Source organism: Sus scrofa, chromosome 6 (assembly GCF_054392235.1).
Source record: "Sus scrofa isolate SSC_HxYL_T2T_F1_AM1 chromosome 6, Sscrofa_HxYL_maternal_Yorkshire_Landrace_v2.0, whole genome shotgun sequence".
Classification (NCBI taxonomy): Eukaryota; Metazoa; Chordata; class Mammalia; order Artiodactyla; family Suidae; genus Sus; species Sus scrofa.
The window spans coordinates 169,306,492-169,330,361 of record NC_139388.1 but is presented as its reverse complement, the minus strand read 5'-3'; the positions used below and the strand labels follow the sequence as shown (position 1 = coordinate 169,330,361).

The 23,870-nt window shown below is 46.5% G+C and overlaps 1 protein-coding gene across 13 annotated transcripts in view; it reads right to left on the bottom strand.

Annotated features, from left to right (window-relative positions):
• MKNK1 (MAPK interacting serine/threonine kinase 1) overlaps positions 1-23,870 on the bottom strand; it is a 46,422-nt gene that overhangs the window by 20,405 nt on the left and 2,147 nt on the right. For 2 of the 13 annotated variants that reach the window (XM_005665448.4, XM_084958128.1), the window contains exons 2-6: positions 23,016-23,176; positions 16,333-16,502; positions 6,016-6,212; positions 4,792-4,893; positions 2,050-2,147 (exon numbers count right to left, since the gene is read on the bottom strand). In XM_005665448.4, coding sequence (XP_005665505.1) covers positions 2,050-2,147; positions 4,792-4,891 — 198 coding nt within the window. In that variant the 5' untranslated portion in view covers positions 4,892-4,893; positions 6,016-6,212; positions 16,333-16,502; positions 23,016-23,176. 13 annotated transcript variants of the gene reach the window in all.

Sequence of the window (23,870 nt, the reverse complement as noted above, 5' to 3'; positions counted from 1 at the left end):
TGGGTTCGATCCCTGGCCTCGCTCAGTGGGTTAAGGATCCGGCATTGCTGTGAGCTGTGGTGTAGACTGCAGATGCAGCTCGGATCCTGCATTGCTATGGCTGTGGCGTAGGCCCCTAGCCTGGGAACTTCCATATGCAGCGGGTGTGGCCCTAAAAAGACAAAAAGAGAAAAAAAAATTACTTGTAATTTCTACTGATTTGTTTCCAAAAAGGAGTCAAGACAGTACTTTTACTACCACATGAAGCAATACTACAACAAAAAGGAACATGGCTTAGCATAAATCCAACTGGGACTATGACCAATTGGTCAAAAGAAGAAATGCTTCTTTTAGGAGCCAGTTTGGTTGGGTTTGCCTGTATGAGGCAGTGCTTAGACCAGGTGGCTCAGGTAGATGATCTGAAGTCTCTGGTGGGTACCAGAATCACGTGGACTGCTTGTTAAAATTTATCAAGTTGAGGAGTTCCTGTCATGGCTCAGTGGTTAACAAATCTGACTAGGAACCATGAGGTTGTGGGTTCGATCCCTGGCCTTGCTCAGTGGGTTGAGGATCTGGCGTTGCCATGAACTGTGGTGTAGGTCGCAGATGCGGCTCGGATCCTGAGTTGCTATGGCTCTGGCGTAGGCTGGCGGCTACAGCTCTGATTAGACCCCTAGCCTGGGAACCTCCCAATGCCGCGGGAGTGGCCCAAAAAATGGCAAAAAGACAAAAAAAAAAAAAAAAAAAAAAAAGAATTATCAAGTTGAGTCTGTGGGCAAGTCTTCTTTATGTTGCCGGGAGCCCACCCCTAGTTGCTGATTCAGCAGGTCTGGGATAGGGGCAGATAATCTGCATCTCCAACAAGTTCCCAGGCCATGGGGATGCTGCTGCTGGCACAGGGACCACACTGAGAACCACTGCCCTAAATCCATCCCTTCTTCCATGTGGAGTTGGCAAACCAAAGCACAGAGGGGCAAAGTAAGTCACTCCAAGGTCATGCAGCTGGCAGCCAACTCTCTGGCCCCAAAGCTGAGCTCTCATTCTCATCACCTCGCTGCTGGCCATCACTTGTACAGCATCCCATAACCTGTGAAGTGTTTCAGCTTCTACTAGTTCACTTTTTTTTTTTTTTTGTCTTTTTAGGGCCACACCCGAGGCATATGGAGGTTCTCAGGCTAGGGGTCCAATTGTAGCTAAAGCCGCCAGCCTACACCCCAGCCACAGCAATGTGGGATCCAAGCCTCGCCTGCAACCTACGCCACAGCTCACAGCAACGCCTGATCCTTAACCTACTGAGTGAGGCCAGGGATCTAATCCGCACCCTCATGGATACAATTCGGGTTCGTTGACTGCGGAGCCACAATGTTAACTCCACTAGTTCCCTTTCACTTTCGTCTTCATGACCATTCCAAGAGACAGGAAGGGCAGGTATTTATTACCTTCATTCTAGAGATGGGGGCACCGAGGCTCAGAGAGGTTCAGTGACTTGCCCCAAGTCCCACAGAAGCTCAGACAGGCCTTCTAACTCCACATCTGACTGTCTGTTCCCTGAATCTAACTTCATTCATCAGAGGCATTGTTCTAAGTAGTTCACACATATTAACTTACGTAATACTCACAACAATACTATACAGGTTCAGAGTTCCCTCGGTGGTGCAGTGTTTTGGGAGCGCAGGGGCACAGGTTCAATCCCTGGCCTGGCACAGTGGATTAAGGATCCTGTGTTGCCGCAACAGCAGCTTAGATCTGATCCCTGGCCAGGGAACTCCATATGCCATGGTGCGGCAAAAAAGTAAACAAAACAAAACAAAACACCCCCACCCCACCAAACTACACAGGTTCTATACACCCATTATACGGATGAGGAAACTAAAGGACAGACAGGTAGCATCACTTGCCCAAGGTTACACAGAAAGCAAGCCGGGAGAAAGAAACCAAAATTTGAATACAACTTCAGAGCTCTCACTCTCATTTAGCCACTATTTCTTGGAATATAAAATTTATCTGGTTTTAGACAAGCTAAGACGGACTCTCTGCAAAGTCAAGCTAGCATCCAGATGAGACACTCACTTTGACAGCATACTCCTTGCCATTCTGCAGGCTCACGGCACCTTGAACTTTGGCATAGGCTCCCTCTCCGAGCAGTTCCGAGGTCAGCTTGTACATATCTAGGGTGAAATGGAACAGAGGATGAGTCACCCCTCTGCAGAGAAGGAAAGAGGAGCTCTGTCACTTGGCTTCCCTAGTCTGACAACGTGGGCACACAGTGACGCCGCAGCACTCAGCGACAAGGGAGGCCGCCAGTGCTCCCAGCCATGGGCCTGGGCTTCACAACAACCAGGCCACATTGCAGGATCATGTTTGTTTGCTTGTTTCTTATTTATTTATTTATTTCTGGCTACACCCATGGCATATGGAAGTTCCCAGGCTAGAGGTCAAATTGGAGCTACAGTTGCTGGTCTACACCACAGCCACAGCATCGCAGGATCCGAGCTATGTCTGCAACCTACACCACAGTTCATGGCAAAGCTGAATCCTCAACCCACTGAGTAAGGCCAGGGATTGAACCCACATCTCCATGGATACTAGTTGGTTCGTTACCACTGAGCCATGACAGGAACTCCCTGTTCCTCATTTTAGAGACGAAGTCAGTGAAAGGTGTTCCCTTGGGCACATGCTTCCCAAACACCTAATATGTGTCAGACAGCATATTAGACTCATAGTAAGGACAGAGTAAGGATTAAAACATAGTCCTTGCCCTTTGAGAGTCACAATCCAGTGGGGAAGACAGACACATACACAAGTGACCCTGGAATAAACCAAGCAGTGGCCAGTAGTGCTATCACAGAGGGACAAGTAACAGTAAAAAGAGTGCGGGAAGGGAAAGGTTAAATCTGTTCAGGGGATCAGGGATCTTCACAGAGGGGTGTGATCTGAATGGACAGCATCCATTCAGCTACTCATTTCTTTATTTTATTTTTTTGCTTTTTAGGGCTGTACCTGCGGCATATGGAGGTTCCCAGGCTAGGGGGCTAATCGGAGCTACAGCTGCCATCCTACACCACAGCCACGGCAACACCAGATCTGAGCCGCATCTGTGGCCTGCACCACAGCTCACGGCAACACCGGATCCTTAACCCACTGAGCGAGGCCAGGGATGGAACCTGCAACCTCATGGTTCCTAGTTGGATTCACCTCTGCTGCACCACGACGGGAACTCCTCAGCTACTTATTTCTTAAGCACCTACTATGTGTCCAGCTCTATTAGGCACTGGTGAGACAAAGAGGAATAAAGCACTGTTTCATTTTATACCACACACAATGGAAGTCACTAGAGGTTTTTAAGAAGTTTCAGGACGTCACCCACAGGAAACAGGAGACAGAAGTAGGATGCAAACGGATGCCTCGAGGTTTTGGGGGTGCTGAGTCAGAGCAGTTCTAACACAGCAACGGCCTGGGCTGCAAGAACACTTAGGTGGCCTCCTCAAGCTCACAAACAGCTTTGACCCCTTTCCAAGGGAAGCCGTGCTCCACCACAGCCTCTGCCGAGCTGACCTCCTTCTCCCCTCACGGTCAGTTTTTTTCCTCTTTAGGCGGCCTAGCATTTAAACCCACACACTACTGAGTAAAACACTTTTTAACCATGAAATTAGATTTTATCACTCTTAGTCATAAGGAACTTTGTAACTGCGATCCTTGAATAACAGGAAATACTCTTGTGTTTGTTCAAAGAGATCTGTTGATTTGGAAACTATTCTAAAAAGCTTGGGACTTTTGTCCACTCCCCTCCTGCACACCCACTGCCACCACACACACACACACACACACACACACACGTCTACTATCTGAGTTAAAAACCCTACCCTAAGCACCTTCTTGGTTCCATCATGGTTTGGTCTCAGAGGTGTTTGTAAGAAAGCACACTGCTGTTTGCATTTTTTTTTTTTTTTTTTCTGTTTGTATTTTAAGACATGCTTCTCTCACAATGGACCCTTGAGTGTTAGTTTTTGCACGTGTCAGGGTAGGTTGGTGGCTGGAGGTCCAATATTCCTGACTCACAAAGGGCTTGTTTTTAGGACCACTCTACAAAACGATCAACTCATTAATGTGTCTGCAGTGTTGGAAAGGGACCACAGGCCTCGTAATGAAAGAAACAAGACAGGTAAAGGGGGATCCTTTTGGTCCTCCACAGAAGTGTCCAGTGGGCCACTCATCCCATCCCCTGCTCAGTGATAACAGGACTAGCACTGGGCCCGGGGCCTCACACACAGTGTTCAGAATGTCTGATGACCCAACATCCTGTCTCCTGAACACAACATGCTCTTAAAATGGTGTCAGACCCACATAAGTAGCTGTAATCTCAAGGAGTTGAATTCTCTGCTGTTAGAAGATTTAAGTTTTATTTGCAGCCATGGCCCTCAATGGTCCCTCCCCCCTTATGTGCTGCTCTCCCCCTCGGCCCCTTCAGGACCAGCTGAGGGAACGATCACATCTGAAAAAGGGCTGAAATACACCAGGCGATCTCGCTCCACGTGCAAGTGTGACAGGTTGGTCGTCCGATCCCTGATGCAGTGTTCAGACCACTCCGAGGAGGCCTGTGCCCCCTCTAGAGCTTTTCCCATTTCCCCCCCACCCCGCCTCACTCCTTTCTGTAAACTCTCCAACCCTATCTTTCATGCCTACCACACAGAGAACCATGAAGCTGGCTCCAAGATGATGCGCCTATGACTTATACCCACGGGCTCCCAAGACGCTCCCCCCACACTTGGGAGCCACGGACCCAGCTCTAAGAGAGCAAAGAGAGTGGCCAACCTTCAAACTTCCCCGGCAAGGAATCGGTGGCCCGGGCCTTCCGCTTCTTCCTTCTCCTCTTGTCACTTTCTGCAATGGGAACGGGTTCACTGCTGCCCATCTCTGGGAGAAAAGAAGAGACGTAAGGGAAACATCGCTGTGCTGATCAAGCTATCCGTTCACCCAGAAGGGCAAAAAGGAGGGGGAGGACCCAGGAGCTTTTACACGGACGGTTTTTAAATATCTGTGAGGACTATTGATCTGTTTTGACCCAGGAGGCAAAACTAAAGGCAAAACCATTATAGGAGATCATTAGCTGTGGAAAGGAACTCAGACAGATGGGCTAGATTAAAAGAGGTTAGCAGAAGCCTGCTCTAACCAAGCTCATTAGCACATGGATTTAGAGCTGCCCCCAAACTGTAGTCCCCAGACGGAACGATGACTCCCTAAGCAGAATCCCACCTCTGACATCCCCCACCTCAGCACCAGAAAGGCAGGACCCAGGGAGCTAAGCAAGAAGGGAGGTGGGTTTGGAGGGGTCCATGCAAATGAAGTCACATGCTCAGTAACCGCCCTGAGGAAGTGCATAGGGATTCGAAAGGCCCTCAGTGGAGATGCCTCTGTGAGGGTACAACAGGGCAGGGGTGGGCTAAGGATGGCCCTAAATTACTTCACGTCCAAGAGCACAGACGTGAGTGCCCATGAGACCGAGCACATACGCTCCCTCCTTGGCGCCTTATTTGAGAGGATGCAGGTAGGGTCCGTTCCAGGCCTGCAGATGATGGGTCCACGCCAGGCTGCTGGATGCGGTCATTTATTGTAAAAACATTATCATCTCTCACTGGCAAGCACCTGGCTCCCCACATTAAAGGGAGGATTTGCGAGGCAGACATTCAGACACTGGACAGACTGGGCAAGACAGGGTAGGGACAGAAAGAATAAGCAGGAGACTGGAAGGGGGAAAGAGAAAAGGAGGAATAATGACCCGGTGCCCAATCACAGGCCTGTTTCTAAGAAACTCTAGTAAGGCCCTTCCCCTGTTAAAGATAAATTACTCATAGAACATGTCATGCCCTTGATCCAGAGTGGAGCCTTAATACTCTTTGCCTGCAGTTAGAAATAATAAGATTTCTCTCAAGTCTCGGGTCTAAATCCCCACCAGGGTGATTAAACCTTTACATCCTTCTAAAATAGAGGCGCTCGCGTGCTGATGGGGCATACAGTGTGAGGGACTTTTAGACCAACCTTCAATAAACACAGGCTCTGGGTTCCTGGATTTTTTTTTTTTTTTCCGAGAGATTTCGAAATGGAAGCTGGCTCTTTGCCCATCGAGGGGAAGGCCCACTCGCTTCTCAGAGGACCCCAGCGGAACGCGCTCAGAGAAATGGATGGCAAAGTCTGCTCAGGAAGATTGATTAGAGCCGATGCACGTCTACAGGACTCTGTTCGCAGAAGCAAGTACACAACAGCCATTAGGAGAAAGCACATAGAACAATGGCACGTTTCAATGCCACGATCCAGAGAGCCTGGGGAGGCAGCCAGGTGTCTGCCAGCTCAGGTGAGGTGCACTCTTCCTTCCATTTTTAGGATCTGATGACAGCAGACTTTCATTTACACTTTAGAGAACAGATAAACACATGGATAAAAGGAATCCACAGAGGATCTCAAAATACAGCTCTAGCTAACAGCTTCATGCACAAGCTATTATCCGGGGACAACAACACACTATGAATTCAAATAACTGAACTCATATATCAGCATCCAAAGATCCACCCTCACCAAGGTAAACGAAAAGGATTGGCCGCCCAACATAGTGAGAAATTCTGCAGACATCAAACACAGGGTCCCCATATTCAGGAGCCCAGAAAGGGGGTACCGGCCCCTGGGACAGCAGGCTGAGAAGGAGGGACCCCTGTCCCTCTCGCCCTGCCCTTGCGTGCAGTCCAGTGGCAACCCCTGCCCCTATCCATTTTCTCCCCAGCACTGCAAGCCCAGTGTGGAGTGGACAGATTTGGGATTCACTTCCCCTTCTCCCTCCCCGGCCCACACTCTGAAGGAGGGCCGAAGGACAAGCCAAACAGCCCAAAGGCAGCCATGGAGAGGAGCAGTGAGAGAGGTGGTGGTGTTACGGTTCACGGGGGACGCCCAGACACACTTATGACTGTAGCTAGAAAACCCCGTTAGCGGCGATTTATGCTTGGTTTTCACCAAGGCAGGGCTGAAGGAGCCTCTTGCAGAAGAAGCAAACCTCTGAGCACTGCCGCACATGCTGTATTAGATTTTATGGCTTCGCACACAAAAGGATAGAGTACCTGGTCTATTCTGCATGGGTTTCAATGGAAGAGGGTGCGCCAGAAAGGACAAATGGTTAAGACTTTTCTTGGAAACAGAACTTGTTGAGGGAGGGTTGTTTTTGAAACTAGGAAGAAAAAAACGTAGGAAGACAGTGAAGTGAAAAAAAAAAAAAAAGCTTAACTTCCCTGTTTACAGGGGGAGGGGGATGGAGATGCGTCATAATCGTACGAAAGCGCTGAGACTTCATCTGGAGCCTGTGCATACACCCTACTGGGATCTTAGTTTATTATGCGTGCGATCATTTGATAAAGGCTTCCTCGGGGTGCAGGGCTCTACAAACAAGCTGGTCCTGGGCTCACCTCCTTCCCTGGGCCTAAGAACTTGTCTTGGCCATCAAAGCCAGCTCAAGCGTCTCCCCTCGCCTCGTTTAGAATGAGTTAAGGTTTGAGCAAACATTTTGGAAACCTATGCAAATAAATGGTGTTACCGAACAGAACGGGAGCCAGGTGTTCCATCCTCTGCTCCCAAACCCGCTGCAAGCAGCTATACTAAAGCACTGGCTTTATTTGGCCTCACGCTCTCCCCAGTGTGTCTAAAGGCCAGGCTGCTGCCCGTTCTTCTTGGCAGCTCCTGTAAGTCATGGCACAGCATCAGAGACGTACCAGGCATCAGAAAACACGCACTGAAATGACAATGATGTGACAGGATGCACATACTCAGGGTTAGGGGCAGGCCTGTCACCCAGGCCTTCTAGGTACCAAGTGTACAGAGCACACCTCTGCCCTGCAGGTGGCACAGAGTATGGCTATCTATTCAGGCTGTGAATTCCCTGATAAACTCCCTCTTGGCAAAGCTGAGAGGTCCTTCAGGGTCTAGCAAGAAGCCTGGTCTTTGCTATGGGATTGGGCGGTGGGTCTGCTATCTCAGAGGGAGGAGGGAGCACTTCCTTCGTGCTTGCAGACAGACCCCAGCCGGCGTGGAGGCTCCCCGCACTTCACTGCCTTCGGCCCTTGCCTTCCTCTTGGGCAAGTTTTGGTGGCCACACTGTGTATCCTGTGTACTGGAGGTGGAGCTGGAGAGGCAGCACACTGCTGGCAGGGAAGCTCGAGAGCTTGGCATCAGGAGACCCAAGACAAAGTCCTGGTTCTGACATAACCAGATGTGGCACCAAGCCCAAGTCCTTCTGCCTCTTAGAATCTCTGATTCCTCATCTACAAATTAGGTTCAAAAATAATACCTGCCTGGAGTTCTCTTGTGGTGCAGCAGGTTAAGGATCCAGTATTGTGACTGCAGCAGCTTGGATTGCTGCTATGGCACAGGTTCGTTCCCTGGCCTGGGAATTTCCAAGTGCCTTGGGAGCAGCCAAAAGACCCCCCTAAAAACCAAAAAAATAAACCTGCCCTTTCCAGCAACCCTGTAAGGACCCAGTGATCTATTTAATATAAATGTGCTTCAAAAACCGTATTTGTATGCACATACAACAGAGCAGAAAGACTAGACAGGAGTTCCTGTCGTGGCTCAGTGAAAACCAATCTGACTAGCATCCATGAGGATGAAGGTTCGATCCCTGGCCTCGCTCAGTGGGTTAAAGGATCCGGCGTTGCCGTGAGCTGTAGTGTAGGTCACAGATGTGCCTCAGATCTGGCACTGCTGTGGCTGTGGTGTAGGCTGGCGGCTACAGGTCCTAATTCAACCCCTTGCCTGGAAATCTCCATGTGCTGCGGGTGCAGACCTAAGAAGACAACAACAGCAAAAAAAAAAGAAAGACTAGACAGAAGTAAAAATGTTAACATTACCACAATCTGAAAGAGTGCCTATTAGGTGCCAAGCACTGGTGTTTTTACATACAGTATCTCTAATTCTTAGAATAATCTCCAAAAGTAAATATTTCACATTATTTCAAGTGAGGACACTGAGGCTCAGAGTTTAAATATTCACTAAATGCCAAACATCTAGTTAGTGGTTTAACTGGGATTCAAAAACAATGCTGCCCTTTCAAGTCCAGGTCATGTCTGATCTTTAGCAGTTTTCTCAGTACGACAGGGCGACTTTTACTTTCATCTTATATATTTCAGTGTTCCTCCAAATTTTACACAATGGTATTTATTACTTTTTAAATGCTATTATTGTTTTAGTCAAGTTTTATTTTTCAACAAAATACACAATAATATTTCACCAATGCACACTGGAACTTAGAGTCTGACTGTACAGTTTTACAGGTCATACCTAGATTTCTTTGTTTTGAAATTCAACATTAGGGGAAGAAAAAACATTTCAGGAATATTGGTGCCTTGACTATATCATTTTTATAATCTTGAAGAAAACATATACTATTTTCGGAGTTCCCATTGTGGCGCAGTGGTTAACGAATCCGACTAGGAACCATGAGGTTTTGGGTTCGATCCCTGGCCTCGCTCAGTGGGTTAAGGATCCGGCATTGCTGTGAGCTGTGGTGTAGGTCACAGACGTGGCTCGGATCCTGCATTGCTGTGGCTCTGGTATAGGCCGGTGGCTACAGCTCTGATTAGACCCCTAGCCTGGGAACCTCCATATACCGCGGAAAGCGGCCCTAGAAAAGGCAAAAAGACAAAACAAACAAAAAAAATATACTATTTCTATTTTTAAATTAATTAATTAATTAATTGTTTTTGCTCCTTTTAGGGCCACACCCATGGCATATGGAGGTTCCCAGGCTAGGGGTCAAATTGGAGCTGTAGCTGCCAGCCTATATACCACAGCCATAGCAATGCGGAATCCAAGCTGTGTCTGCAACCTACACTACAGCTCACGGCAAGGCCGGATTGCTGACTAACTGTGAGAGGCCAGAGATTGAATCCTTATCCTCATGGATACCAGTCAGATTTGTTTCCACTGTGCCATGATAGGAACTTCAATTTTTGTCTTTTTAAATGCTATTTTTTAAAAGGAAAAACTTGGAGTTTCCGTCGTGGCTCAGTATCCTTTCCATGGATACTGACTAGTATCCATGACGACGCAGGTTCAATCCCTGGCCTCGCTCAGTGGGTTAAGGATGCGGTGTTGCTGGGAGCTATGGTGTAGGTCGCAGACGTGGCTCAGATCTGGCGTTGCTGTGACCATGGGGCAGCCTGGTGGCTACAGCTGATTTGACCCCTAGCCTGGGAACCTCCAACTGCTGTGGGTGTGCCCCCCCCAAAAAAGGAAAAAAAATTAATAAAAGGAAAAACTTTGTGGGAAAAAACCTACAAAACACAAAAAAGCATTGAACATTCCTGCCTGAGAGACACTGTTCTAGGTCCTTACTCTCTACACTGTGAGTTCTGGCAGGCTACTTCTCTGAGTAGCAGTTTCCTCACATACGAAATGAGGTCAGAGTGAGGCCTGGGCTCCCTGCATCACAAGGCTTTTGCGAGGAGCAAGTAAGAAACTAGAGGTGAAAGCACTGCTGACGTATTCATTCAACAAGTATGTATTTACTGGGCACCTACTGATCGTCCAGTGCTAGAGTGAGAAAACAAAGAGATTGCCCTCGTGGACTTTAAACCCATTGACATGTAAACAATTTCAATTCAGTGGGCCAAGGGCTGTGATGGGAGTACCAAGAACTCTGGAGCAAAGGACAGGTATCTAAAACTTGTCTCCTCACTAGAGGAAGGGACAGCTCAGCTGACTCCTGAAGGAGGAGAGGGAACCAGCCAGGCTAGGGGCTGGGGAGAGAGAGAGGAGGAGCATGTGTTAGGGCCCGAAGGACAGGCAGCTTGCTGGCTAGTGCCACTGCAAATCGTCCAGGCTGGCTGGAGCAGAGAGCGGGAGGGGTGATGACAAGTCAGTTGTAGGGGGAGCAGGGGCAGGTCACGTGCAGTCTCACCACCACAGTATCCTCCTCCTCCTCAATACATGTGTTTCTATTCCTAGGCATAACTTTATCCTGTTTCCCTCATTAAAATAAGAGTAGGGGGAGTTCCCTGGAGGTGCAGCAGGTTAAGGATCTGGCGTTGTCACTGCCGTGGCTCGGGTCACAGCTGTGGTGCAGGTTCAACCGTGGCCCTAGAACATCTGCACGCCACAGGTGCAGCACCAAACCCCCACCCCCCAAAAGAATGATAAGAGTAGGGATGCATATTCTCCTTTCTTTGTAAGACCTGTTAGTCAGTAGGTATTGACTGGAAGCATAGTGAGTGTTAAAGATACAGATGCAATCACCAACCTGGCTCTTGCATGGGGAGAAGGCCCAGGACTCGCAGAGCAGACAACCAGGGGCCGCGTCTCACCCAGTGGGACTACAATAGCCACAGGTATTCCTGACACGCAAGCACCAATCCACTGTTCAGCCCACACGCTGACCCCAAGGCCGCCCTTCCGTGTCATCTCTCCGGGAAGCCTGATGAGCCACATTGCCCAGGTCTGCTCTCCATCTTCTGTAGAGCCTAGAGAGAACTGAGCGGCTCCTACATCTGGCATGGGACACCAAAGAGGACCATTCTTCCCCAAGAACATGATTCTGCTGGCTAACTCGGCTTGGCAGACTCGGTCCAGGCTCCTCTCCCAATCCTCTGAGAGTTCATGTCAAGGTCTCTGATTCACTTCCCAACCTGTGAGAGTTAGTCCCGCAGTCACTAGAGCTTTCTAGAGAAGGAATAGCAGTGAGAGTAAGCGAATGAGGATAATTATCAATTCAGCTGCCTTTGCAGTCATCAGCTGGCTGGGCCCCCAAACAGAGAACTGAGGACTGAAAAGAGGGGGGATGGGCACCCCTAAGGAAGAGGTCAAGACTAAGATATGTGAGCAGAGGAGGAGGCAGCGAGCAGGGAACTGGGGAGACCAGACTGGAACGTCACTTCTGTGACGCGGAAGTGAGTGGTGACAGCACACACACACTTACCGGGTGCTTGCCGCACGCCAGGCAACATTCTCAGCGTTTTACAAAGACCACGTTTCACACATACCAACTTACTTAATCTTTACAACTCTGTGAGGCAAGGATAACTACTATGCACATTTTGGGTACGGGGTGAGGAAACTGGGTACAAAGAGATTGCGTTATTTGCCACCACCACACAGCTATAGTGATCAGAGCGACAGGGCTGGGATTTAAATCTAGATAGCCTGCTCAGAATCCAAGCTTTTCACTGAGCTTCCCCACTGACGATGCCGGGAGATACTGATCCTCTCATCAGGTTGAACGACATCCCTTTCTCTGTGTGCTGTGCTGTCGAAATGCTGGGCAGCTCCGCCCTAGTTCATCCAAACACACGGCATTACCGTCACACTGTCATCATTACATTAGTCTAAAACCTAATTTATCAGAAGATTCCTCTCCTTGCTCTGAGACAGTTTTGTATTTTGTGTTTTGGCCTGTCAGGTAGGATGAGCAACGAGCCAGTTCAATCCCACCGTTCCGCTGGCAGCTCTGCTATCAGGACAAGGTTACTGTACTCTCCTGTCTGACCTATCAGTTGGTCGATTTGGTTTCTGTGGATATCATCACTACGTAGGGACGAGGTCAAGGGAAGAGTACTGTCAGACGGAAGCTAGTCAAATGTAACACATGATGGATGAAAGAAGCTCCCTGTGAAACCAGCTTGTCCTGATCAAAGGACAGTCTGTGAATGTGATTCCAAGGGGCTGAGGTATTTCACAGGTTTGCGCCAGAGTCCAGGGTACAGTGGGGCTGGGAGCATTATGCAGGCCACAGCGTCTCGCTCACTACAGTGAAAGCAGCTCGAGGCCCACTAAGGTGCCGGCGGGGTGGTGATACACAACAGGACTCAAACAGGGCTAGGATGCTAAGATTCCCAGGGCCCAAAGGTCTAGATCCAGGCCCATCCTCTTCCTCTGTTTTGATTCTGGGATCATATGCAGCCCTCAATGCTGTCACTGCATTTCCTGATGGAATGAGAAGAGGCAATGCCAAGGGGGTAAAGGAAGTATGTGCTTAAGAAACAGCAAGCAGGAAAAAAGAACTACCTCATGATCCAAGGATTCCATATCTGGGTATTTTTCTGAAGAAGATGAAAACACTAACTCAAAAAGATATGTGCTCCTCCCTGGTCATTACAGCAGCATTTATGATAGCCAAGATATGGAAACAACCTAAGTCTCCATTGATACTCATATATACATACAGTGGAATACTATTCAGCCATAAAAAAGGATGACATCTTGCAACGTGCAACAATATGGAATGATCCTTGAGGGTATTAGGCTCAGTGAAATAAGTCAAAGAAAGATAAATACTCTATGACCTGTAGGATTTCACTTATATGTGGAATCTGAAAAAAATAAAAACAAACTAATAGATATAGAGAACAGACTGCAGACTGTCAGAGATAGCAGGTGGAGGGTGGGTAAAACTGGGCGTGAAAGGGCTCAAAAGGTACAAACTTTATTTATAAAATAAATAAGTCATGGGATATAATGTATGGCATAGCAACTACAGTTAATAATACCTGAAATAATATTTGAAAGTTGCTAAGAGAGTAGATCCTAAAAATGATCATCAGGGGGTTCCGTCATGGCTCAGCAGTAATGAAGCCAACTAGGATCCTGGCCTCGATCCGTGGGTTAAGGATCTGGCATTGCCATGAGCTGTGATGTAGGTCGCAGATGCGGCTCGGATCCCGAGTTGCTGTGGCTGTGGCTGTGGCTGGCAGCTGTGGCTCCGATTGAACCCCTAGCCTGGGAACTTCCATGTGCCATACCTGTGGCCCTAAAAAGCAAGAAAAGAAAGAAAAAAATGTTCTCATCACACACACACAAATTCTGCAACTACGTATGGTAATGGATGTTAACTAGACTTATTGTGGTGATCATTTCACAGATATCAAATCATTACACTGTATTTCTTAAACAAATACGTCGTATGTCAATTACACCTCAATTTTTTAAAAAAAGAAAGAAAAAAATAGCAGGCAAGAGTAAAAGAACAGATTGGTGTGACCAAGATAGTATAAAAAGCTGAAAAAGGCAGGCGGAAGTCAGCTCCCCAAGTTTATTAACATAGCCTACAGTGCCCTCTAACATCTGGTACCTGTTTACTTTCCAGCCTCACCAGCCGTTAGTTAGCCATTCTTTTCAGGGAAAAATGAAAATAGTGACTAGTTCAGCTTGCAATTCAGACAATCCCACAAGTGTTTTTCCTCGCAACAAGCACTGAACTTTGGTAAGCAGCAGGAGTGCTTTCTGACCATTTTCCCTGTGTCACGCACAATATTAAAAAGACGTGTACTCAAGGGTTGAGATTCAATAAAATTAATAATTTTTACTGCATCATCGAGGACTTTCTTAAGTGAAAACGGCATTTTTTAAAAACCATGAGTGCATGGCAGTGAGGAATACAATGACTTTTAGCGACGTTCAAGCCACTGCCTGGATCCACGCTATGACACCAGCAGTTTTGCCTGCTCTTGCTTTGCAACCGCAAATAGTATCTTTGGGCTGTTATGAAAATAGTTTTGCTCTTGCAGATATCCTGAAAGGTTTTCAAGGACCCCAGGGTTTGCAGAGTGTACCTGTAAACCACTGTCCTAGGCAACGGGGAGGGACTGGGCGCCACTGGAGCTGTGCTTTAGGGCTATCAAACTAATGGGGATGGCAGAAAAAACTGGAGGCAGGAGAGGGACTGGAGGGCAGAGTGAGGCTGGGACGACAACCTGCAGGAAGGCAAGGAAGGCGTGTCGCTGAGGTAGGGACAAGAAGGAAGAGGCGAGGGGTATTACTGGGAGAGGGAATGAAGCCACAGAGGCAAAGCTGGTCCTGCTCCTGCCCAGTGACCGGACGTGGTGGACGAGTCAAAGCCCACCAGCCTCCTTGAAGGACGGCAGGGAGTCTAACTTCTCTCTATCCCTACTGCCTAGTATGGAGCCAGGCACAGAGGGGAACCTCAATACGTGGTCATTAACCAAAGCCAGGTAACCTTAAGAGAAGTAGTACCATCTGAGAAGAGGGAATTCTGGAAAGGCAGCTAGCTGGGGATGGGGAGCAGGGGAAGACCATGGCACTGGAAAGCAAGCTTCAGGTGAAGAAGGGTGGCAGAGCCGCAAAAAAGGAAAACTCACAGATCAGGCTACAGCCATTCTCACCCAGCCCTCTCCTGAACCAATCTCCAGATGAGGCAGTGTTTATAACCTGCCAGGCACGAGGCGCACTCAGGTCAGCATGCCAGACAGAACACCTCAACATGTCCTCTTATACGTCACACTTATTTAAAAAACAAAACCTGGGAGTTCCTGTTGTGGCTCGGTGGTAACTAACGCAACTTGTATCCATGAAGATTCGGGTTAGATACCTGGCCTTGCTCAGAGGGTTAAGGATCCAGAGTTGCCATGAGCCGTGGTGTAGGTTGCAGGTGTGGCTCAGATCTGGCGTTGCTGAGGCTGTGGTGTAGGCCGGCAGCTATAGCTCTGACTCAACCCCTAACCTGGGAACTTCCATATGCTACGGGTGTGGCCCTAAAACAAAACAAAACCAAACCTGAAAAGATAAACCTCAAGTCAATGCTACCAACAGTTACTTTGGGAGGATGAAATTGGGTGGGTACAGAATTTTATTTTTATACTTCTGTTGTATTTGACTTTGGTTATGATACAGTTGGTTATAATGAAAAAGAAATAAATACGTTTTGCTTACTGCACAGTTTTCCTTATGATTCTCTCTGCCATTTTATTCTCATGGAAACATGTTTCTCCCTACTTGGTAACTATCTTAGGCATGCAGGCGGCCCAGCTAATCCTACCTGCCCAACTGAACACTCAAATCTTTTTCTTTTTTTTTTTTTTTGGCTGTGCCCTGAGCCACAGCAGTGACGATCACCCCTTCCTCTGGCAACAGCAGATACATGTCTCCTCACTTCTGGACAGTTTGCTTTCCGCCACTCTGCTTTCATGAAAGACCCACATTAGTACGTATCTGTTTACAAGACATACGAGGAGGAGTTTCATTTTTATGAAGAAGGATGAAGTGAAAATAGGGTTTAGCATTTGTTTTGCAGCAAACAGTATGAGGCAGAAGGCACCCTGAGCAGTGAGAGTGGTACAGCCAAGTTCCTTCCCCAAGAACCACACTCAGCATCAAGCTGCCAGAGCTCTGAACTGTGTCTTTGAGCATCTGCGCTTGGTCTCCATTTATTCTGTGCATCCATCAGCAAGACGTGTCCCAAGATAACTGCTTTACACCATTTTGGCTTAAGAAAGGTTTCAGAGGAATGCTCTACTTTCAGAGAGCGGGGGAGACTGCAATTTCAACCTGAGGCAATCTAAAAGGTTAAGTAAAATTGCATCCAAAACTTACCTATAGGTCTGTCCAACTTTGCAAAGTGAATCCTCTGTAAATTTAAAACTCCACAGGCAATAATGCTCCTGTCAGGGGGGCGGCTGTCTTCCAGCTCCAGGAAGTATTTCAATGGCCTCTGTATGTGGCAGGCCTTCTTCAGTTCCTCATCGGCCTCTGCTTTATCATACCTGGCATGAAATTTGTCAGAAAGCAGAAACAGAAAGGATGTAAAAATGCTGACTTTAAACAAATGACCAGAGAAGATAAAATCAACCTGTGTTCCCCAAACTTATGTGCCAGTTACCAGTAAGGAGGTAACACAAGGCAATCACAGATTGTCACCATCTTTAAAATCAGATGCCGAGCACTTAAGATGTTGGCACAGGAATTCCTGCTGTGGTGCAGTGGGCTAAGAATCTGTCTGCAGTAGCTCAGGTCCCTGTGGAGGCTCTGGTTCCATCCTTAGCCCAGCGCAGTGGGTTAAAGGATCTGGTGCTGCCACAGCTGCAGCTCGGATTCAGTCTCTGGCTTGGGAACTTTCATACACTGCGGGTGCAGCTGTAAAAAAGACAAAACCAAATCAAACCGCATAAAACAAGATGCTGACACAAAACATGTGAAGGTTTAACGAGGTGCCATAAATGGACCTGGATGGCAGATATGGACACCTCTGTTCACTGAGGAGCCTGAGGCGGAAGGTAAAAGCTCCCACGTCTCTGTTGTCCACTTTTTTAGAGATGAGTGAGTTCTGGCTCCATCTCCTAGTGATCAGATCCAAGGCTCACAAGCAGGAGGCAAGAGTCAGGACGTAACGTAGACGCTGAGAGCAGCAGGTGGCATGAACAGGATACAGTCTGACGCCCAATGCACGACTACTGCTAGTCTTCATCTGATGACTTCACTCTCTGCATGTCCACGGCTATTTTTACTCTCACAGCGCTAGCTATCATGTGCCAAAGTTGATTTGTCAATTTCTCTACGAAATGAATATGTACTTCCTCTTTTCCCAGTGGAAAAGCTCTGAAAATGTAGTTTAAATCCAAATTCCAGGTGCTCTTGCCAACATTTCTGGTGTTTTTCTAAAGGGAAGCCAAAGTGTTTCCCCATTACCTCAAATCACATGTTCCAAACGGGACTTGTCCCCAGCCCCCTCACACCCCCCTCCCCCTTTCTCTTCTTCTCCATCAGATTACATCATCCTGCCAGTCACCCAGCCACAGAACTTTTAAATCGTTTCTAACGTCTCTTTCTCCTCCAACCTCATAAGCTCCAAATATTCCCATTGTCAGACCCTCCCTCAGCCTGGCCTGTAGTTCCGTGAAAAACAACACCTATTCATCCTTCCAGGTCCATCGTAAATTACTGAAAGCAGGCTCACAAATTATAGGAATGGTTCCTGACTCTTTTCTCTACTTCATCCAGCATTTAATTGAAACCATGTCTGCTATCATAATACTCGGAGTTGGCTCTACTCATGCTCATGTGGCTCTCCCACGAGGCCATAAGCTCCACAAAGGCCAAGACATATCTTTTTCATCTTTGTATTTCCAGCATCTAATGTCGTATCTTCATGAAAAAGGGGCTCAGTAAATATCTGAATGGATCACTTCATCCACAAAATATTTCTTTATTGTTCAATTGAGAATGTTACCACAAAGAATAATCCCTATTATGGTTTTTATTCCCAAGCAAATCTCTGTGGCCCAACAAAACTATTTCCAGGACCCAAAGAAGGTCACGCTTCCTCTCCTCATGGCCTCAGCACTTCCAGGGGACAACCTTGAATGCCTTGACTTTAACTCTTTGCCTTTAGTCTTGCCGCAGGTTTAAAACCCTTGACCCTTCTTGTTGTCTGATGTAAGAGGTTAGCAATTGTTTCTCTGTTAAGGGCCATCAATATTTCAGACTTTGTGTGTCACATGGTCTCTGTCACAACTACTCAATTTTGCCTTTGTAGAGCAAAAGCAGCTGGAGATAATGTGTAAATGAGTGTCACTATATTTCAATAAAACTTTATTTATGGGTGCTGAAATTTTAGTTTCATATAATTTTCGTCACAAAATATTAATTTTCTTTGAATTTTCTTCCAAGCCATTTAAAAATGTAAAAAGCATTCTTAGTTTGCAGTCGATACTAAAATACGTGATAAGCCAGATATGGCCTGTAGGCCAGTTTGCCAACCCAGCTTATCCCCCCCGCACCCCCAACTCCATTCTTACACACACACACACACACACACACACACACACACACACACACACTTCTCTGTTCACTTCTACTTCTACTAGGCCTATAGTAAAAACAACCTTCAGAATTCCTCTATGGACTTTGCATTATTCTGCTGCTTGGAGCCACTCTTGGGCTGGAGAGGTAGAAAGTACATGGGCTTTCAAGCCTTTAGGGCATAGATTCAGAATCTGGCCTTACCGCGTGCTAATGATGTAATACTCAACCTCTCTGTGCTTCACTGTCATCATCGGTAAAATGGGGGCAATAACACCTACATGACAGGGATTTTGTGAGAATTAAATGAGCTAATGCAGGTCAAGTTCATGGCACAATGCCTGGTTCATAGTAGGCACTCAATAAATAGTAATTATTACTCTAGCTTGGGATATGGCTTCCCCAGATCAGGTGTGACCCTAGAAAGCAAACCAGCCACTCTATAAACCACAATGGGGCAGCAGGATAGAAGAAACTGAGAGCCAAGTACAAAGGCAGAGATGGAATTTGGAGGTTTTCAGACACATGACCCAGGATTCTAAGTGCCTGGTTGGCCCTGATTCCTTCTGACACCATTCCAAATTCTGATGGGCCTCTTGTCTTCCCCAGAAAGAACTTCTGGCTCTCATGCTACTGACTCCCCATAGTTCTCCTTGCTAAACACCCAGATGAGCCCTGGAACCCCCTCCTCATTCCTGCACCTCTTCGTGGTACAGAGCTGGGAAGGGGTGAATAAGGCCAGGTCAAACCTCACAGATTGGCCACTGGGTCTTATACAGACCAGGCGCCCAACTCTCAATTATTCAGGAACATCCTGACGCACAGGGAATGAAATTTTTCCAGAGCTTACGAGCTAGTCTCTGTGCAGAAGTTTTAGAGCAAACCATCCTCCCCAAGTATACAAACAAGAGGTCTATCATATTACTTTTAAGACAGAAAATGTCAGTGGGGAGACAGAAAAGACAGATAAGCTGAGGTGGTGCCTTGTCCTTGGTCCCCAAAGGCAGATTTGAGCCTGGAACTTCCTTGCTCCAACACCTTTACTGGTGTCCACTGCCTCTGGAATAACCGAGCTCCTATGCTGTCACTCAGGGCCTCCACAGTCTTGCCCCAGCCTAGCCCTCCAGCACCACACTTTATCACTCCCCCACAGAAGTCCTGGCTGGACAGTTTCCACCTAACTGCCCTAAATAATTTCCAGCTTCCCACACTCGAGCATAACTCAGTCACAGCACCTGTAACATTTACTGCACACCTTCCCCTAGACCGTGAGCTACGGATAGGGCAGAGACTGTGTCTGATTCATCTCTGGGTCCCCTACACCGAGCATAGCGCCTGGCATGGGGCAAACATTCAATGAATGTTAATGAAAGAATAAAAACACCTGAAGTTATTCCTCCCTTAAACTGTTTTAGTTGGACTCTTATGAGCAGACTAAGCACAGTCTGGGTCACTGCCAAGAAGTAGAAAGACCTAAGAGAAAGAAAAGAAGCATGACCAATGTGATCCGTGCAACAGAAAATAGGTTTTAAGAGCAAAGTAAAAGAAACCAAGGCTGTTTAGCCTGGAGAAGAGAAGATGAGGCCTAAGTTGATTCTGGCTTTAAGTATACAAAAGGTTCTCATGAGAAAATCTTGATCTCATTCTCCCTTTATAATCAGAAGGAACTTTTCCATATTCATGGGAAATGGAACAAGAAGAAATGGCTTAAGTTAAGGCCACAGGGGCTTAAGCTGGAGAAAAAGAAGAACCAAATTAGGGACTACGTTTCCTGAAATACTGTTGTGGTACTTCTTGGCAAATGAATTGGAGGGGTTTTGTGGAATACAGCTGTGGAAGGCTGGGCAAAAGGAAATAAATATACGGCTCTGTTCCTGTTTCCAGGGGAGACCAGGTGGTGAAAACACGAGTCAGGTAGAATTTTCTAATGAGCCACTGATCTTTTTTTCTTTCTTCTTCTTCTTCTTCTTCTTCTTCTTTTTTTTTTTTTTTTGTTACAGCAGTAACAACACTGGATCCTTTACCTGCTGAGCCACCAAGGAACTCCAAGAGCCACTGACTTTTAATTGCTACTTTTCTTACAGGCATTTTCTGTCATGTCCTGCTTTGCAATCCAGCAATGTGACAATCTAGTACAGGCATACCTTGGAGATACTGAGGGTTTGGTTCCTGACCACAGCAATAAAGCCAATATCATAATAAAGCAAGTCACACACATTTTCTGGTTTCTCAAGGCATATAAAAGTTACATCTAGACTATACAGTAGTCTATTAAGGATGCCATAGTATTATATCTTAAAAAAAAAAAAAACCCCAATGTACATACCTTAACTTAAAAACACTTTATTGCTAAAAAATGCTAACCATCATCTGATAATGCAGGATTGCCACAAACCTTCAATTTGTAAAAAATGCAATAGCTGCAAAGTGCAATAAAATGAGGTATGGCTGTATTTCAAATTTTCCTGATGGGACATTGAAAGAAAGAGAAGGCAAACAATGTCACAGTAAGACATTTTCAGAGAAGGGAACATGGCCCTAAAAATAGTTTTTCTATAAAAACAATACCTAATTGGATATTAATAATAATTATTCATAGTATTACTATTAAGCTAACATTCACTGAGTGCCTACTGTGTGCCAGGCACTGTGCTAAGTGTTTAATATAAGCTATCTCAATCCTCATAACAACCCCATAAGGTAGGTCATGTTTGTAGGCATTTTACAAGTGAAGAAACTAAGACCCAGAAAGGTGAAGTAATTTGTCCAAGTCAAGCAGCCAGCAATTGACAGAGTCAGGACTCAAAGCTACACAGTTCAACTCTAGAGTCTACTACTGTCTCCCTGGAAGAAGGGTGACAGGCTGGAATTTAAATCTTAGACTCTCTGAATGCAAGTTCATGTTCCCAGCTTCTTCCTTATACTGCCCCAAGCAGGAACGGCAAAGCAACACATAACATTAGCAAGAGAAGTGATCTCAGACATGAGCTTCCAGAGAAAGAAGCTAAGACTGAGGACTCTCAGAGGATGATGAGCAGAACTAGGACTTGAATGCTTCTTGACTGCAAGTGTAGTTCTCTTTCCTCCATTATACGTTCTTGTTGGATTTGAGGGTGAGAAAATCAACGAACAGTATGTGCTATGTGGGCTTCCTCCCCAAACACTGTTTTAATGAACTACTAATCTCACATGAGAACCTGTGCTTGAAATACCAGGGTGCCAGCAGCCTCTGCAGACTGACTCTAAGATTCTACTAGTGAAGATGGCAATGCGCTGATTAATGGTACTTTAGGAGCTGCCCAAATGCTCCCATATTAAACCAATCAAGCAGACCTACACCAGGCAGCTTCCATACTAGGTCAGTGGTTCACAGTTTAAGCCTGGACTGGACTATTCCACCAGCTTCCTCATTGATGTCCCCATTCTCGGACTTGCTTACTAGCCTTCATTCTGCAGCCAGGCTGACTAAAAAGAGCCCTGCTCATGGCATTCAGAGCCTCGCAGCACAATGAAAGGTACATGGGTCTTCGAATCCAACACTCATAGGTGTGGACCACGCTCTATCACTCACCAGCGACCTGACCGTGGGCAAATCACTTTAATCTTTCTAAGGTTCAATTTGTTCATCTTTAAATTGGGGCTAACTATTCCCATATTATAGGATTCTGAGAATTAAACAAATTACAGTGGGTAATGCATCTAATATACTGTCAGCCACAAAGCAGGGTAGGTAGGAGTTCCCTGTGGCACAGCAGGTTGAGAATCCAGCGTTGTCACTGGAGCAGCTCGGGTTCACTGCTGAGGCTTGAGTTTGATCCCTGGCCCAGGAATTTCTGAAGGCTCAACCAAAACAACAACAACAACAACAATGCAGAGTAGAGACTGGTAAATGTTAGCATTCTTCTCCCCATGTCCTTCTCTACATTGTGGCCATAATCCACTATTTTAGCTTATTTCTCTTCTCCATCACCTCCATTCCTGTCCCCCAACATACCCCGCCTCTAGACTCCTGCTCAATCTGTTCCTTCTCACAGGAATGAACCTCCTCCAAGGCACAGCATCAATTTTCCACATTCAGGAATCCTTGCGAGACCTCCTTCAGTCGTGTTGGGATTAATTTCTCCTTTTCCCAAACTCCCACTTTGTTTACATTCTTTACTCCATTTACTGCAGTCGGTCTGATTTCAGTTATTTATGTACTCATCTATCTTCCCAACTACACTGGAGGGAGAAGGCTCTGAGAAGACAATTACTTCCAGGAGGGCAGGAAATGCATTACTCTCCTCTGTGTATATTTCTCAATACCACAGTCTTGTATATACCACGAGCTGTGTTTACGCATTTGAATCTTGCCACCACTGACGAGGAAACTTTACAGAAAGATCCTCGACTAAGTTTACTCTAAAACTCCTGACTTGATCAACACGCAAGTTTTAAAGTACACTAATATTCCTAAACTAAAAGCCACCAATACTCACGTCGGTTTGCTTCATTCTTTCATCTCTTCTTTCAATACACTCTGGACTCCTCTCAAGACATTTCTTCAGGATAAAGGGAGACATGGCTGGGAGGGTGTCCCTCATTCACAGAGAGGAAAGGTGATCTGGGAGCCAGTTCTTTGGAGAACTGTTCTACCCCGCTGGTTAGAAGAAGACAGCCATTAAAACCATATTAAAAAGCAGAGTTGTGGAATCTGAAAGTAGGTCTGAATGATTTGTAGCTGCCTCAGTTGCCAAGTGTATAAAATAGAGTTTTGAGATGTTACATATAAAGCACTTAGAACAGTATCTGCCACAGAGTAAATACTCAATAAATGTTAGATCTCAATAATATAGTAGACTGGAACAAACAGCATCAGGACTTTTCACTTCTAGTTCTACCTCCACCACTGACTGATGTCTTGTCCAATCTTGGTCAAGTCCTTTCCACCTATGCGGGCCTTTCTTTATCTATAAAATTGAAGAAGTAGAACGAGATGGTTCCCAAGTTCCTTATCTTTCAACAAGGTATATTTTTCTACGATCAACAAACTGCCTTCTGTTCCAGATGCTGAAGCTGTTGGCAAGGGAAAATCGTAACTGCTGGTTCCCAGAGGAGAAGGGCCAAGGCCAAGTCCAGGACAACTGATTAGTAAACCACCTGTGCACCTTCCCCTGTGTGACCTATGTCACATTCAGTGCAGCTTCCTGAACAGAGCACCACCTCCCCGCCAACAAAACTCACAGCAAAGGCAAGACAAGAGCTTTAAAACAATAGTGGAGATGAAGAATCCTGCCTTGCGCAAAATTCCTGCACTTTCTTGCCTTTGATGCCTGTAACTAGGGCACCACATC